The sequence below is a fragment of the Spermophilus citellus genome (assembly GCF_964194105.1).
Source record: "Spermophilus citellus genome assembly, chromosome: 12".
Lineage (NCBI taxonomy): Eukaryota > Metazoa > Chordata > Mammalia > Rodentia > Sciuridae > Spermophilus > Spermophilus citellus.
Window position 1 is genome coordinate 118,085,238 of NC_138198.1, and position 15,940 is coordinate 118,101,177.

General features: G+C 42.8%; 1 protein-coding gene across 1 annotated transcript in view; it reads right to left on the reverse strand.

The window, feature by feature from the left end:
• The window catches only part of KDSR (3-ketodihydrosphingosine reductase), a 34,265-nt gene that overhangs the window by 10,553 nt on the left and 7,772 nt on the right, over positions 1-15,940 (reverse strand). Inside the window, exons 4-7 of the mRNA XM_081263671.1 lie at positions 12,773-12,838; positions 12,467-12,562; positions 8,096-8,287; positions 4,008-4,091 (exon numbers count right to left, since the gene is read on the reverse strand). Coding sequence (XP_081119797.1) covers positions 4,008-4,091; positions 8,096-8,287; positions 12,467-12,562; positions 12,773-12,838 — 438 coding nt within the window. The remainder of the gene's footprint in view (positions 1-4,007; positions 4,092-8,095; positions 8,288-12,466; positions 12,563-12,772; positions 12,839-15,940) is intronic.

Consider the following 15,940-nt stretch of genomic DNA (forward strand, 5'->3'; position numbering starts at 1 on the left):
CATTAAAAATAAGGCGGTCTTATAGCACCCCAATTTGTAAGTAATTGTGATTATGTACCTTCAAACAGAGTCCTAATTTTAGAATAAAGTCTATCTGGATTCTAACTCAGTTTCTACTTGGTCACTGTGGAACATTCAGCCCAGCTGCTAAGGTAGACAAGAAGACCATGGATTGTCTATAGGATGTATGTGGTCTCAGCTTCAATGAGGATTTCTGACTCCTCACTGCTGGCTAGATACCTGACCCTATGTCCTGGGAAAATCTGCACCCATTTCTAACCATACTCCCAGGACAGCAGATGACTGACATCTGGAGACAGAACTGAGGCCCTGGACAGGGACAGTCCCAACCCAGCCCCTGGTCAAGAATTGCAGGTGTTTCTTAAAGGACCTGCATTAGCAACAAAGAGACAGGATGCTGAAAGAGGACCCATTCATGAGACAACACTCAGTGGCCCAGAGTTTGGTGAAGTGCTATTCCAAGGCTGGGGTTTCAATCCCAAATCCTGGCCTCTGGTTCTTCAAAAGGTGGCTCAAGGCCCTCTTAAATCTTATTTCAAAATGCCTTTCCTGAATCCTCAACTGGCAGTAATCTTGTCTTTGAACATTTCTGCCTTCACATATATTATACTGACTTCTGAACTTACATTTGATCTCCTAAGCAGCTTATGATAAGAAGAATCTTTTTTCCCCACATTTATCTTGGGCTCTTCTTGCGGCACTTCACACACACGTGTTAAAAATTCTTTAAAAATTCTTTAGAAGGGCATTTCAAACTAAAGCCTTAATCTTTAGGAGTCTGCCTATTTTATTTACCATGTAGACTTAGGAAAATAAAAGCAAAGCAGTTTATAAAAATCAGGATGAACCTGACAGGTTCTTGATGAACATGAATGAAGAGAAAGGCCCCTTTGAGGGGCCACCATTCCTTCTTCCAACCACCAGATTGACACAACCAAGACAGATGCGCATGAGATTTAAAGGTGCTATGTCGCCCCCTAAAGGGTCCACAGATCAATGCAGAATTGGATTTACCTGAACTCAGCCCAGTATTTTATAGGAGGAAAACCCCCGACTTAACACAAAATCCAATCTTAGGGAAGTCAGCACTCTGTGTGGGCTCTGACTTCAGACTAAGAGACTGTAGACCAAATGCTGAAGATCTGCTCAGCAGGCCCCTGCTTATTCCAAGGCAGGGCATTTGGCTTGAATTTACTTCTTTGAAACAGTAGTAATTTTTAAAAATGCAGAGCCAAAGAGAAAAGAACAGGGGGGGAAAAAAGCTTCTAAATCATAAACATCTTTTTTTTTTTTAAGAGAGAGAGAGAGAGAGAGAGAGAGAGAGAGAGAGAGAATTTTTTAATATTTATTTTTTAGTTTTCGGCGGACACAACATCTTTGTTTGAATGTGGTGCTGAGGATTGAACCCGGGCCGCACGCATGCCAGGCGAGCGCGCTACCACTTGAGCCACATCCCCAGCCCCATAAACATCTTTTTTTGCAAATATACAGAATATGAAATATAAGTACCAATTTTTATGCTGTAGAGATTCCTATTTACTGAAAATTACTACAAAGAGGAAAACAAAAATCTAAAAAATAAAATGAAAAAAATCTAAAGATAAGATCACCTTCAATTTGAGGGGGTAAATCCTTTCCTACCACCTTATTTATTTATTTTGGTATGGGGGATTGAACCCTGGCGTGCTTAACCACTGAGTCACATCCAAAGCCCTTTCTATTTTTTATTTTGAGACAGGGTCTCACTAAGTTGCTTAGGGCTGAGGTTGGCCTTGAACTTGTGATCCTCCTGCCTCAGCCTCTGGAGTCACTGGGATTTTGGACTCAGAGAATGACTACCACATGTCACCACTCAGGGAAGCTATGAGGCACCTTGCTGGTAACAAAAAATCAAGCAAAGACTGGCACTGACGGTGAGTGCCCTGCTTGGGTCTCACAATGCAGAGAGCTGGTTTTGTGATTCCTCACTGGGGAAACTGATCCAGCCATGGGAAAGGACAGCGATGAGGACATTCGGGATCCTCAAAAAGAGCCAGTTCCCCCTCCTGGCCCTGCAGGGAAGTGGGAAGACAGAAGCCAGAGCCCTACAGCTGGCTTAAATGTGGATGACCACGGATCGCCAGACCTCTGAGTCTGAGGAATGCCTAAAACAGCAGCAGCAACGATGACCAGAGAAACTTGGAGAAAACAGATAACTGATACAGACATACAGACGGCAGTTAAAATAAAAAAAGAAGGAAAGAAAAAAACACCTACTGGGTGCTATGGCACACCCCTGTTAATCTCAGTCAGCAGAGAGGCTGAAGCAAAGGATTACAAGTTTGAGCAACTTAGCAAGATCCTGTCTCAAAATTAACATAGAGAAGGGCTGGGGACACAGAGCACCTCAGGGTTCAATCCCCAGTACCATGCACAAACACCCACATGAAAACAAAACAGAACACCAAAAATCACAAAAATAAAACAAGACCAAAACCCCGGAAAGAATATCCTCAGAAATAAAATATGAAATCCAGGAAGGAGGACAAGCTATACATGCTTTTATTAGTTCATTATAGTCATACATGAGAGTGGGGTTCATTTTGACATGTAAAATATTCAAAGAAAAGAGCTGGAAAAATTTTTACATATGACATCATAAATAAAAATTTCAACAGAAAAGTTGGAAAAGAAAAAAAAATGAGAGAAACAAAGAAAAATAGGGGACGAGTCCAGAAAGTTCAACATCTGAGTAACAGAAGCTCCAGAAAGAACACTCAACATACTCTGGATGGAAAGAAATTATCAAAAGAGTAATATTAAAATGTTCCAGAACCGAAGTGCATGAGTTATCAGAATAAAAGGGCTCATTTGAGTGTCTAGCATATAAAATGAGAACACTCTGCATCAAAATACATTAAGTGAAGATAAAAAGGGACAAAAAGCTTCCAAAAATAAACCAAAAAAAAAAATACTGATTCTATGCAAAGGGTTGGGCTATCGTGATGCCAGCCCAAAGTCAGTGGAGAAATGCCCCCCAAATCAGAAGGGGCTTCATTTCCAACCTAGAATTCTGTGCCCCACAGGACAACCTCAGGACAAACAGGGAAGAGAGAAGCATTTTCAGACACACAGGTTCTAAGCATGGGTGACAGGTGACATCTGATGTGCCCTTCCTCAGGAAATTACAGAAGCTCATCTAAATCAGGCAGGTAAACTACAGCAGCAACAAAATGGAAAGCCTGAGACCCAACAAAGGAAGGGACAGGAACCTGCAGGAAAATGGTGAGCAGAGGAGTAGAGACCTGCAGGTCTGGATCAGGCCAGAGGTGGAGACCAGGAGGAACGTCTTCATGGAAAACAGAATAAAAAGTAACAGAAAACCCAGTTTTGGAATCAAAAGGAGACTTTTAGTTTTGTCTGAGACTGTGAATCACTTCACACACACACACACACACACACACACACACACACACACAGTCAAGAGAGGAAAAGGCCAGAAAGGAAATGTCATTTTAGAAATGCTCAGGTGTGAATGATGTTTATAAAGTCACATGAATATAGACACTGATCTGATTTAACCAAATTACCCAGGGAGAACACAGGAGGGGGAAATAGACCGGGGTCTTAGATGGTATCTTCCACGGCAGAAAACCAATACATAATCTCTAAATCTTAAAAATAAATAAGTAAATAAATGAGTGGATGCAGCGTCGACGGGTTGAGTGAAGCCCGAGGAGAGGGCATCGGGAGTGGGCGACAGAAGGCAGAGACTCATGTGGAGTGACGGGTGTCATAGGACAGGCCACCCTGACCCATGTTAGGAAGGAGGTGGCCGTGAGAACAAGCCAAGAGGAAGCATGCTCTGGAGAACCCGGCAGGACCTCAGGCCCTGGATCAGCACTCTACCCCCAGGACACCCCACGAGCTGGAGCGAAAGAATAGAAAATCAGAAAAAAAAGGCTTATGACGCTGAAGATGGGGCCGCCACAGGCGGGCGCACTGACCTTGGTTTTGTTCTCCTCGGCGAAGCCGGGGGTGTCGGTGTCGGGTGGGTAGGCCACCGTGACGTACACGTTGTACGGCTTCACCTGCGGCAGAGAAGCAAGGTCACACCTCGGTCAAGGGCACTCCATCTTGCATCCTGCCCCACTGACCCGCCCTGGGTGCCCCGATGTTCAGGAGGTGGTCAGAGCAACAGGGTGACTCTGTAAGGGAAACCACCTGCCCTCAGACCTGATAACCAGCAGCTCTCGGGGCAAGGGTTTGTACCATCAGAATCTCTTTGCTATGATGCTGTTTGCTACAGGCTCACTTTTTGGTCACCTCTTGGTTTTGGAAGCAGAGGTAGCCTAGACTGCAAATCCGAAGGACAGAGAAATTGCCAACACTGCTGCCTACTGCGGAGCCCCCAGGAGTCCGCCAGGGTCCCCCTCTTATCACGCTGCCCATTTCTCCCAGGTTCTCTCAGTGAAGCACAGTTCTGAAGTCACACATGGGGATCTACAAGGGTCAGGAGAAGCAGAGGTCCTTGGCCAGCCATTCCAGAATGTGCGACAGGGAAAAGATGCCTCTGTTGGTTCCCTTCCAGCGCCACCACGAGGGCGTGAGAGAGCTCATCCTCCCAGCTCAGCTATGCTCAGAAATGGCTCTGGATGGGGGCCAGGCCACGAGGTTGATGAGCAAGCAATTTCTCTTCCACTTGTTTTTGAGACAGTGACTTAAAAAAAAAAAAAAAAAAAACTTGTCTCCCACGGCCTTGCCCTCTGCTGTGCATGGACCAAGGAAAAACAGCCCAAAAAAGCCAATAAGAGGAAATTAGAGAGGCCTTATGAAGACTGACCCTGGATGCTTAGGCTGTGCATCTCTTCTGTGCATCTCTTTGCCCCTGCCCCACGATAAGTAAGGACCAGAAACTAACATAAGACAGTATTTCAAAGTAGAGTCTCAGACTCCAGGCTTGGTTGCAGTGGTTAAACAGAGCTTTTTGGAACATTTTCTCATGGGGTGGGACCATAGATTGTTGGGGTTGAGAGAAACCAAACCAATCCCCTTTTGGGATGGTATCCTCTCTATAATTATCAAGCCAAATGACACTCCCAGTCAAAGGCTGGATATTTCCAGGGCTAGTAACTTAACCGTTTATGCAGGCTTTATTTAATTATCTAACAAATACTTATTGAATTCCTACTCTGGGCCAATATTGTTCCTAGAATGCAGCATACAGCCTTGAACAAGCTAACTGATCCCTGTCCTTGTGGAGCTTCTGGTCTCCTGAAACTCTTGGTCACCTGATTTACTAAGAGCAGAGAGCCGAATATACCCTCCTGAACTACTGACCTCATAGCAATCAGCAAAGGCAATGAGGGTGGTCTGGGCTCACTTGTTCTTGGTTAGACAAGTCCGACCCCTGAGATCACCACTTTCTAAGAACGTAGGAGCCACTCACTAAGGTCCTGCTTAGGTAGCCACTGCCTGCTTCTCCTGTTCCCTCTGCCCTCCCACTGTGCCCCGACTCCCAGGGTCCTCTTTCTTCCTTCCACCTGGGATCAACCTCAAACAGAAAGACCAACCGCTCAAAGATCTGATTTACCATCAAAATGATCCCACATAAGACCTGTTGTTCCTCATTCCATGACAACAAAGGCACAGGGGATGGAGAGAAGATTATTTACATGAAACTTCAGAATTCAAGCTTCAACTTACTTTCTGACCGCTGTGGGCAGAGATGGAGGGAGGAGGGGGCGGGGCCTGATCAGTTTTTTTTTTCCTAGGTCTCTGATGGCACAATGTTGGCTCCTACCTTAAGTCTACTTTCCAAAAAGATTAAAATTTAAAATCTTTAAATGATATATTTGTAACCAACATATTAAGAAAAATATGTATGCTTTCAGGATTATCCAGTGTATCTACAGCATTTCCAAGGCCCTACTTTAATCTGGGGACAAAGCCAAGGGGAAGGAAGACTTGAAAGTTTATTAAAGCAAAAGGATTACTGCAAGTATTCCATTTGAGCAGTTATATTGGTTTCATTCACAGAAACTGACTGAATTATCCAGATTTCAAAACAGCTCTCGGTTTGTAGGGAAACAATTGGTTTGGTGGAAGTTCTACTATGAACAAACTAGATTTTGAAGACAGGATTTATTTCTTCCCAAATAAGAGGCTATTTTTCAGGGTACATGTTTTTTTGTTGTTGTTGTTGTTGTTGTTGTTGTTGTTGTTGTTTAAGTAAGGATATTTTCAATGGAGTCCAAATACGGATGGAAGTCAAGCCGACTTGGGAACCCAGGATCTGCTACTTGTCACCAAGGCTGAGGGAACTCTGTACTGGCAACTAGCTCTCTTTTCTCTCTTCTGAATTAGCATCTCTGTCCTACCAGAAGTGAAACCAGACCACCCAGATTACACACCTTGCCCTCAACTAGTGATCTAGACTTGTCTCTGCAAGACCAGATTCAGAGGAAACACCCCAGTGAGCAACATTTTTATCTCCAAACACCCGCCGCACCCACATGGACTCTACAACCAAAGTGAAGGGTTGAGACAAGCAGCCAGGTGATGAGAGCACTTCTGACTTGAAACCCAGACACATCCTCTACTGTGGAAGACCCAGACACGTGGAGGTGAACACTCGGGCCTTCTTATTATTTCTCTCACCAAGTAACTCTATGACTTTGAGAAACTCACTGAAATCACAGAAAATTCAGTTTTCTTTCCATAAGGTGGTTTAGCAACATCTGCCTCATGTATTTCAAAAAATTTTGACAAAAAATAAAATAAAATGGTTATTCCCAAAGGGAGTTTTCTAAGTAAAAATTGCAAAACAAAAAACAAGATTCTTATCTGAAATTTCACAGTCGTGCGTGCCCTATTGGTTAAGTGTACTATAATGATCTATTCTGATTAAGATAATAATCTTAATCAGATTAGATCTATTTCTGGTAACAAGGAAATGTGTGGCTGGTTCCTTTGGTAGGAAAACAACACAGTTTATCAGTCTCTAAGTGGCCCATCAGGACTCAGTCACTAGCCCAATAACTTGTCCAATATTTAGGCCATGTGCTTCTCTGTCACACACCATCCAGGTTTCTTCTGGTATATTCTCAACATGGGTTAACAACTATAGCCTGTGTGTACTTTTATAGATAAAGTTTTATTGGACCCAGTCACACCTGTTCATTTATGTGGCTGCTTTCCTGCTACCACAGCTGATATTAGCAGGTGTGACAAGCACTATCTGGCCCTCAAAAGCCTATAATTTACTATCTGGCCCTTCACAAGAAAAAAAATCACTCACCACTGATCTAAACGATTAACCAGTACTTCCAAAAAGCACACTTATTACAAGGGGGCTGGCTATGCGAGGTCTCTTCTGGGCTTTTAACGTCGTGAGGTAGTGTTACATTCCAGTGTAGATTGTGGCAAAAGAAATTCTACCTTATGTGGTCCTGGATAGACCCCAAATGACACTCTCTGAGCCTCCCTGTGTGACTATAATGTATGAGTCCACCCACACCTGAGAGGTACAAACACCACGACACTTTCTTACTCTCTCTGACATTTTTGTAAGATGTGAAAAACTTAAGTATTAGGAGAGCCAAACTGATTTTTTTATTCTACCCCTCCCATTTTATAGATGAAGAAACTGACACCAAGTTAAATGTCTTGTCTAAAAGCCAAGAGTCAGTGTCTAATTCAAGGGCTTCCCCTCAAGGTTTGCTAATTCTGTTACTCATCAGGATAGATCTTTTTGTTAAAGGAAGATCTCTATGGAAAAAAATATCTGGTTAACCTTACATATACACAGTATTAGGCCCAAAACACCATGACAATATTACTAGCACTTTGTATATTCAGTAGGCAAAAAACATAAACATTTTTGCTTCTGTACAATCTCTATGCAACGAGAAAGGTGAACTGCAAAACTCAGGGTGGAGTCAATTTTCTTTCATTAATGTCAAATCTACAAATCTCAAATTTAATGCCCTCTCTAATTAAATTTAACGTCGCATCTACGAATCTCAGATTTAATATCACATCTATGAATCTCAGTGCTGAACTGAGAGGAATAAATTCAGAATTTAACTTTTACCTCCATTTGCAGAGCTTCCGCCAATCCCCTTATGGCAAACTTGGAGGAAGAGTAGGCCGTGAAACCAAACAATCCCAACTGTCCCGCCTGAGAAGACACAAACACGATCCTGCCCACCCGGCGCTCCTTCATGGTGGTGATCACTGCTCGGCTGGGATACACGCTGCCCAGGTAATTGACGCTCATTAATTTCTGTAGGGAACAGAGAAGCCACATGAGGAGAGAACAAGGTCAAGAGTTCTTCAGTGGGAGTCCATAAATGAATGAACATCTACAGGATGCTGCAAAGGAGATGCTCAGCACCTTCTGTTTGAGGACCAATTCAATCCTGTCTTGCCTTCTCACAATGACAACAATTAGATCTTTGCTGAAAATTGGTCAAAATTAGTTTTCCTCTTATGAAGTATACAACACGTTGCAGGTAATACTTTTTGAAAGATAGTTTTAGGAAAGAGCCTCCAAATGTTTCTAGTCTTACTGGGTCTATGCTACAGAAGGACCATAAACAGAGCAGGACAGTGGTTACCAGTTCAGATTTGGGGGTTCAATCTTTGGCTCTACCATTTGGTACCGATTTGACAATGAATCAGAAAGTCAGATGCTCAGCTCATTTTTCTCAGTTGAAAAGAAAGTTAATCTTGGAATTACCACAGGATTAAAAGAGAAAATACAAGTTAAATGTTAGTGCAGTTCCTGGCCCACAGCAAGCCAATATGCATTGGCTCTTACACTGCCATGGGCAAGAGCTTAAGTGGGCACTTAGAGTTCCTTACCCTCTTCCTAAAACTCTTGAAACCTTGAACTTTAACTTGAGAATCTCAGAATGCTTGCATTTAAATGTTTCTCTATTAAGAGTCTTATAGAAATATTAGCTTTACCAAAATGTAAAGCTAATCAATCTTAATATGTTTAAGATGGCCCCAAACAGCAGGAGTGACATGGAGAAACACTCATGCCATTGGTTTTTAAGAAACAGAGGTCAGGTGTCTTTAGACCAGGGCTATAACTATTTTAAATAATGAATAAAAGATTACACGTGCAAGCATAGAATCACGGAAATACATTAAATCATAAGTGATTATGTTTTAGTATCATTATATTGTTTTTTTTTTTTTTTTTTTTTTTTTTAAAGAGAGAGGAGAGGGGGAGAGGGGGAGAGAGAGAGAGAGAATTTATTTATTTATTTATTTTTTATTTTAGTTCTCGGCGGACACAACATCTTTGTTGGTATGTGGTGCTGAGGATCGAACCCGGGCTGCACGCATGCCAGGCGAGCGCGCTACCGCTTGAGCCACATCCCCAGCCCCCATTATATTGTTTTGATAATAAAAATATCCTTAAAAAAATATCTGAAAAAAGGTGGTCCACAGTGTTCACTTTGGCACCTTTAGAGATCCCACTTCCCGGACAAACACATAAGAACAAAGAAAATAGAAATGGAAATAAGAACAAGAGCATTTTGCAAGTTGAAGAACAGGAGGACCAGTGAGGAGTAACTCAGCAGAACGTGGACAACTTAATTCTTAGCAGGAGTGGAGAAACTAAGAATAGACTGGGGCTGGGGACATGGCTCAGTTGATAGAGTGCTTGCCCCATGCCCAAGGCCCTGGGTTCGATCCCCAGTACCACAAAACAAAACAAAACAGGACTGGACCCTAAAAATGGCTCAAGAAGCACTGAGCACCTGTGGGATGGGGAGGGCTAGATGGGTGCAGGGCTGAGAGACAGGAGGTCAGGTACAGGCAGTTGGGTAGAAACAGCCCAGATGTCCATCAACGACAACTGGATAAACATAAAGCACACCTCATTCAGTGAAGTGTTACCAGCCCATGCAAAGGAGGAGGTAATTTAATACATGCTACAAGGCGGGGGACCTCAGAAACCATGCTGAATGAAAGGAGCCAGACACAAGGGCACTGATCACAAGGCTCCACTCATAAAAAACATCCAAAGCCAGGTGTGGTGGCACATGCCTGTCATTCCAGCAGCTCAGGGAGGTTGAGCCAGGAGGATCACGACTTCAAAGCCAGCCTCAGCAAAAGCGAGGTGCTAAACAACTCAGTGAGATCCTGTCTCTAAATAAAATACAGAATATGGCGGGGGATGTGGCTCAGTGGTTGAACGCCTCCGAGTTCAATCCCTGGTACCCGTAGGGGGTTCCCTTTTGTGGTAATGAAAATGTCTTGCAATTAGAGGTGGGAGTCACACAACACTGTGAACGTTTGAATGCAGTAAATGCCTCTAACTTTTCACTTTAAAGAGGCTTATTTTATATGAATCTCACCTTACTTTAAAAAAACTGATGTAGGACAAGGACAAAAGCAAAAAAAAAAAAAGGACAGTCCGATCTTAGAGGCCTCCCTCTCCACAGAGCAGATACGGCCCCTCTTCCAGCGTGGCTGAGACAGAGTGTAGCTCCTAGTGAGGATCAGTCCAGGTTTAATATAGTCTGCTGAACATGGAGACCGCCACTCTCCACCACGGTTGCCCTCAGGACACTGCAGATAGGTGCATGTCTCCCAGGCAGGAGGCCAGGATTCTTTGTTACAGCTGCTGTTCAACCCAATAAATAAGACCTATGGAACCTGGTCCCACCCAAGATCTGGCCCTATCACAGAGGGCCAGATGAGACAGCTCTACCCAGAGCACAGGACTCCCGTTTAGCCCTTTAGAGTCCTGATCTCAATGTACACACATGGCCAGGCATCAGCAGCCACCCAAGCAAAGCCCCTAACATAAGACAGACACCCTGGCGCCTTAGAAGAAATAAACAAGGAAGCAGACAGAATAGAAGGACAAAAGGAAATTGACGAAGACTTCTCAGTATCCAGGGCTCAGGATGAGGAAGACACAGCGTGGAGAAACGATGGAAAAGGGAAATCAAGAGACGTGTACTGCCTGGGGCTCCCCAGGACCTCGCCAGGCTGGGTGACTCCCTAGAAAGCCTCACAATCCTCAGCTTATAGTCACTGTCACAATGAAGATTTGTTACAGGGAAAAGATACAAACAAAATCAGTAGAGGAAAAGACACTGGGAACAAAGTCCAAAAGAAACCAGGTGCACGTTTCCCACAGTCCCCTCCCAGGGGACCTGCTTGATTCTTACACAATGAGTTGAAACAACACATACTTCACATCTTCTGCTTGTCACTGATACCTGCACACTTTCACCTGGCGTGAGCGCTTAGTTTCCTGTTCACAGTCACACCCCTATGCACCAGCCACTGAGTGCCTTTGTTCCACCACCAGACACACACAGGTCAACAATGCCTACTCCTGCTGTCCAGGCGCACACGACCCCCTTCTTGGGGTCCCGGAGATGCGTTTATCACAACCATGCAACTATATATGCCCCCATCCACCCTTTGTCCCCATGTTTAGTCAAACTGAGTCTGTGGGTTCTCACCCCATATCTCACACACACACACACACACACACACACACACACACACACGCCTACTCCTTTTCTGGCTACCCCCCAAATCCTTTGTCTCATCACTTCATGCCTAGACTATAAGAACTGTTTTTCCCAAATTAATTCTTTACACAGCTGCTGATATAATCTTCAAATCTCCCTTCCATTCCTTCCACATAAAGGTATACAAGTCTAGACAACTCTTTTAATGCCAAACTGATAAAGGAGCCCGAAGACACACCCCACCACTGTGCTTCTATCTACACCCTGACTCTCCTGCTTGCCGTAAGTAAATCCAGAGTTGGTGGTGCTTTCCCACGGCCGCCAGAAGCAAGACAGTTACAAAATTGCCTCAGCAGTCTCCTTCTCTATAAAAGTTTAACTTCAGAGTCAAGCAAAATTCAAAACCATCAGCACATTGAAGGCTGAGCAGAAAAACGTGGCAGATATACGCTAACTGCAAAATTCTGTGCCCTTAAAAAAGATTTCAAATCTAATGCCCATTTCTTTGACACTGAAAGAAATTATTAAAAGGGTTCCTTGGAAAACCTGCTTAATACAATATAAATAGGATGCATCACTTTCTGATCTTGAGTTGAGAACTCCAGTGAGACTGTTGTTCAACTTTTTTGGTCTCTGATTGTTCATAATACAGGTACTTGACATGAAGACCCAACATCCTATGTGATCGCAGCAAACACTGCAGTAATCTATCACAGGAGATGTTGCATTTTTCATTTTAGAGCTGAGAAAAACTGAGGTTCAGAGACCAGTCCATGTTCTTAAGGTTCAGCGGTCACAGCCCTGGGACCAAGACCTTGTCAGCCCTCTTCAGTCTTCTCAAGCATCTATGAACGCCTGAATGCACTCATCTACTTTATTCTTAAAGCCCTTACCCAAGCCTTGTTCTGCTTTTTGTAGCTGGGCTGCCCCAGGAAGCAAACATTTGTACTTACTTCAAAAGTGCTAACTTCGAGATCTTCGAATTTTCCTGACAGTGATAGTCCTGCACAGTTCACAAGCATGTCCACTGGGCCCAGTTTCTCCTGAGCCTAAAAAAAAAAAAAAAAAAAAAAAATGTAACAAAGCGAAAGTAAGAGAGAGAAGAAAATAATCACTTAGCAGCAAATCAAGGCCAGTAAATGAAACCTACAAAACTGTTAAACATACAGGGAAGATTTACCAATTCCAAGTCACAGAGCAAAATGGTAAGAACCAATCAAAAGTCAAGCGCTCTAATTCCAATCAACCCCACCTCTTACTTGTTTTATGACATTCTCTACTTGGTTGTAGTCTTGAGATACATCAACTGAGATACAGAGAACCACCTGTTAAGGAAAATAAATAAATGTCAGAGATATGCAAGTGCTGAAACCAATTTTAAAGTTATTTTTAATTAAAAGTAATCCTTTATGATAAAGGAGGATGATTCTGAATGTACAGATCAGTGACTGAAACCGGTTAGTGATGCAGTTAAGACAGTTGTATCTAGGAATTATGGAATGGGGGTTGAAAGAGCATTGGCACCCATCTGGAATGCCTGGTGCTTCACTTTGGCTGAGTGTCCCCACAAAGGCTGATGTGTTGAAGGCTTGATCCCCAGCCTGTGGTGCCACTAGAAAGTAGAAAACTTTTAGAAGAGGGAGCCTGGTGGGAGGAAGACAGGCCACTGGGAGGAGGCCCTTGAAGAGGATACTGGGACCCAGCCTCTTCCCCTGTCTTCACTTCCTGAGTGCCAGGAGGTGAGTGGCTGTGTGGTGGTGTGTGTCTGCAGTCTCAGCTACTTGGGAGGCTAAGGCAGAAGGATCTCTTGAGCCCAGAATTTCAGGGCCAGCCTGGGCAATATAACAAGACTCCATGTCAAATAAACAACAACAAAAAAAGAGACCCATTTCTTTAGGATTTGACACAGCAGGGTGGAAATTTTTATTTAATGGAAGAAGGAACTGGAGCCAAAAGATTTAAATTCCTAAGAAAAGGAAACAGTCCCGATCATAAACACAACCTGGAATAGTCTAGACAAGAGGGCTTTGCCCTTGGTTGTAATACACCCCAAGTAGATTTTATTTCCAAGTCATCATGTAGAAAACATTTTTTAAAAAGAGGATAGGCATCATAGGATTAATTTTAAAATGTGTCTTTTAATATATTTCACAAAGTATCAGACCATCTGTGGCATAAAACCTATGCCACAGACAAGTGAAATTTCAAAGAAAAATATTAACGAATTACCAGGACAAAAATCCCTCCCTGCAGGGCCTCCTCACTGGGAAAAACAAGCCAGTCCAGGCAGAAGGATCAAGCTCTCACCCGCCCAGCCCTGATGACTTGCCCCCTCCACAGGATGGAGACAAGTTATCTTCCTGACCTAAAGCCCAGAGCGGAGATGGTGCTGGCAGCAGGCAGCACAGCCTTCAGCTACCACCTTCCTGTCCATCACGAGTCCCGTGAACACAGGGGAAGCAGAGGTGGTGTCCTTCTGATGTCTCAGAGAATGGGGTACAGTCAGGGGCCACGGGCCTAGGGAAAAATTCTGTGGACAAGGAATTTTATCTGTAGCTTAGACTGCAGCACCGACCCCCCACACACCAAAAAAAAAAAAAAAAACAAAGAAATAAAGTGGAAACAGCTCAACAATAGGGAACTGATTAAACAAACTCTGGGGTCCCCCATATTGTGTGCCATAGCAGTCTGAAAACATGAGGGAGATTTATTTTTATTGAGATGGAAAGATCTGTATTAAATTCATGAATGGGGAAAAAACGATTAAAACGACAGTGAAATACTACTTAAAACCCATCTGAAAGGCAAAGCTTAAAAGTCTGCTAATACCAAGTGTCGACAAGGACTCGGAACAACCTAAACCACCACTGACTGCTGGGAGTAAAACCACTTTGGAGCGGGTGAAGACACATGGCTCCGTGTACAGCAGCTCAGCAATTCCATTTCTAAGTATGTACCATTGCGGCACGTGTGTACAAAGACACAGAGCTCTTACAATAGCAAAAACCAAAACCAACTACCAGAAAAAAAACTAGAAACAACCTAAAAATCCACCCAACAATAGAACCAGTGAACAAAAGGTAGTTTATAATTGAACAGCATATAGGAGTAGAAAATTAAGTGAACTCCTATGTTATGCAACAATATAAAAGGCTTTTTAAAAATAAAATTGAGATCTGGGGGTTGTGGCTTAGTGGTGGAGCGCTTGCCTAGCATGTGTGATACACGGGGTTTGATTCTCAGCATCGCATATAAACAAATAAATAAAATAAAGGTCCAGCAACAATTTAAAAAAATATATTTTAAAAAACTAAAAAAAAAAATAATATTGAATGAAGAAAGAAAGCTGTGCAAAAATGCATAAAGAATGATGACATGTCAATCTATGGAGACCGAAAGTACATTAGTGATTGCCCAGGACCGAGAGTGGGTGGAGCGGGAGAGGTGAGATTGCCAGCGGGTGTGGAGATTCTTTATGGGGTAAAGGGAGTGTTCTAGAATTGACTGTGGAGGTGGTTGCTCAACTGTGATTTATATTCAAAAGCAAAGATTGCACACTTCAAATGCGGGGATTTTGTGTGGTGTGCGAATATATCTCAAGAAAGCAGTTTAAAAAAACAAAAAACAAAACAAAACAAAAAAACCCTGTTATCAGATCATACATATTTTACTAAAAATGGTAGAAGTTTTTAAAAAAGCAAAGAAGGATCAACACAAAACTCAGGTCGGGGTGTCCTCCAGGGATGAGAGGCTGGTGTGGGGGATACTCTGTTAAACTCCATTTCTTTAACTTGAGTGACAGGTGTCTAGTAACTAATTTGTCATTATGCTTCGTCCTCAAATATATATCAGTTGCCCCATTTTATTCTCCAAAAAATTCCACAACCAAAAGTGTTTCAAATACTCTATCCTCTTAAGCATTTGTATAAATTTTATTTAAATGAATGAGTTGGCAATGATGGCCCAGGCCTATAATTCCAGTGACTCGGGCTGAAGCAGGAGAATCTCAAGTTCAGGGCCAGCCTGGAAAACTTGGCTAGACCGTGCCTCAAAATTAAAAAAAAAAATATGGGGATGGGGGTGTAGGTCAGTGCTAAAGCACCCATGGATTCAATCTTTAGCACCAAAAAAAAAATTTTATATATATATATATATATATATATATATAAATAATAACTGAAAAAATATATATATAAAATAATTGAAATGACCATCTGTCAGGTGTGCAAGAGAGAGTCTACACTTTTTTTTTTTTTTTTTTTTTGGTAATAACCTGAGTTCCTAGCCAATTGAAACAATTTCACCTTTTCAAAAACAGTCTGATTTGGTGTAGTTGAGCCAGGAAAATCATAGTTGCTTTCAGTGATCCAGCTAAAGTAACCCTGGTTTTCCTTTCTCCAACTGTGTTGATGCTATAGAAAATGTCT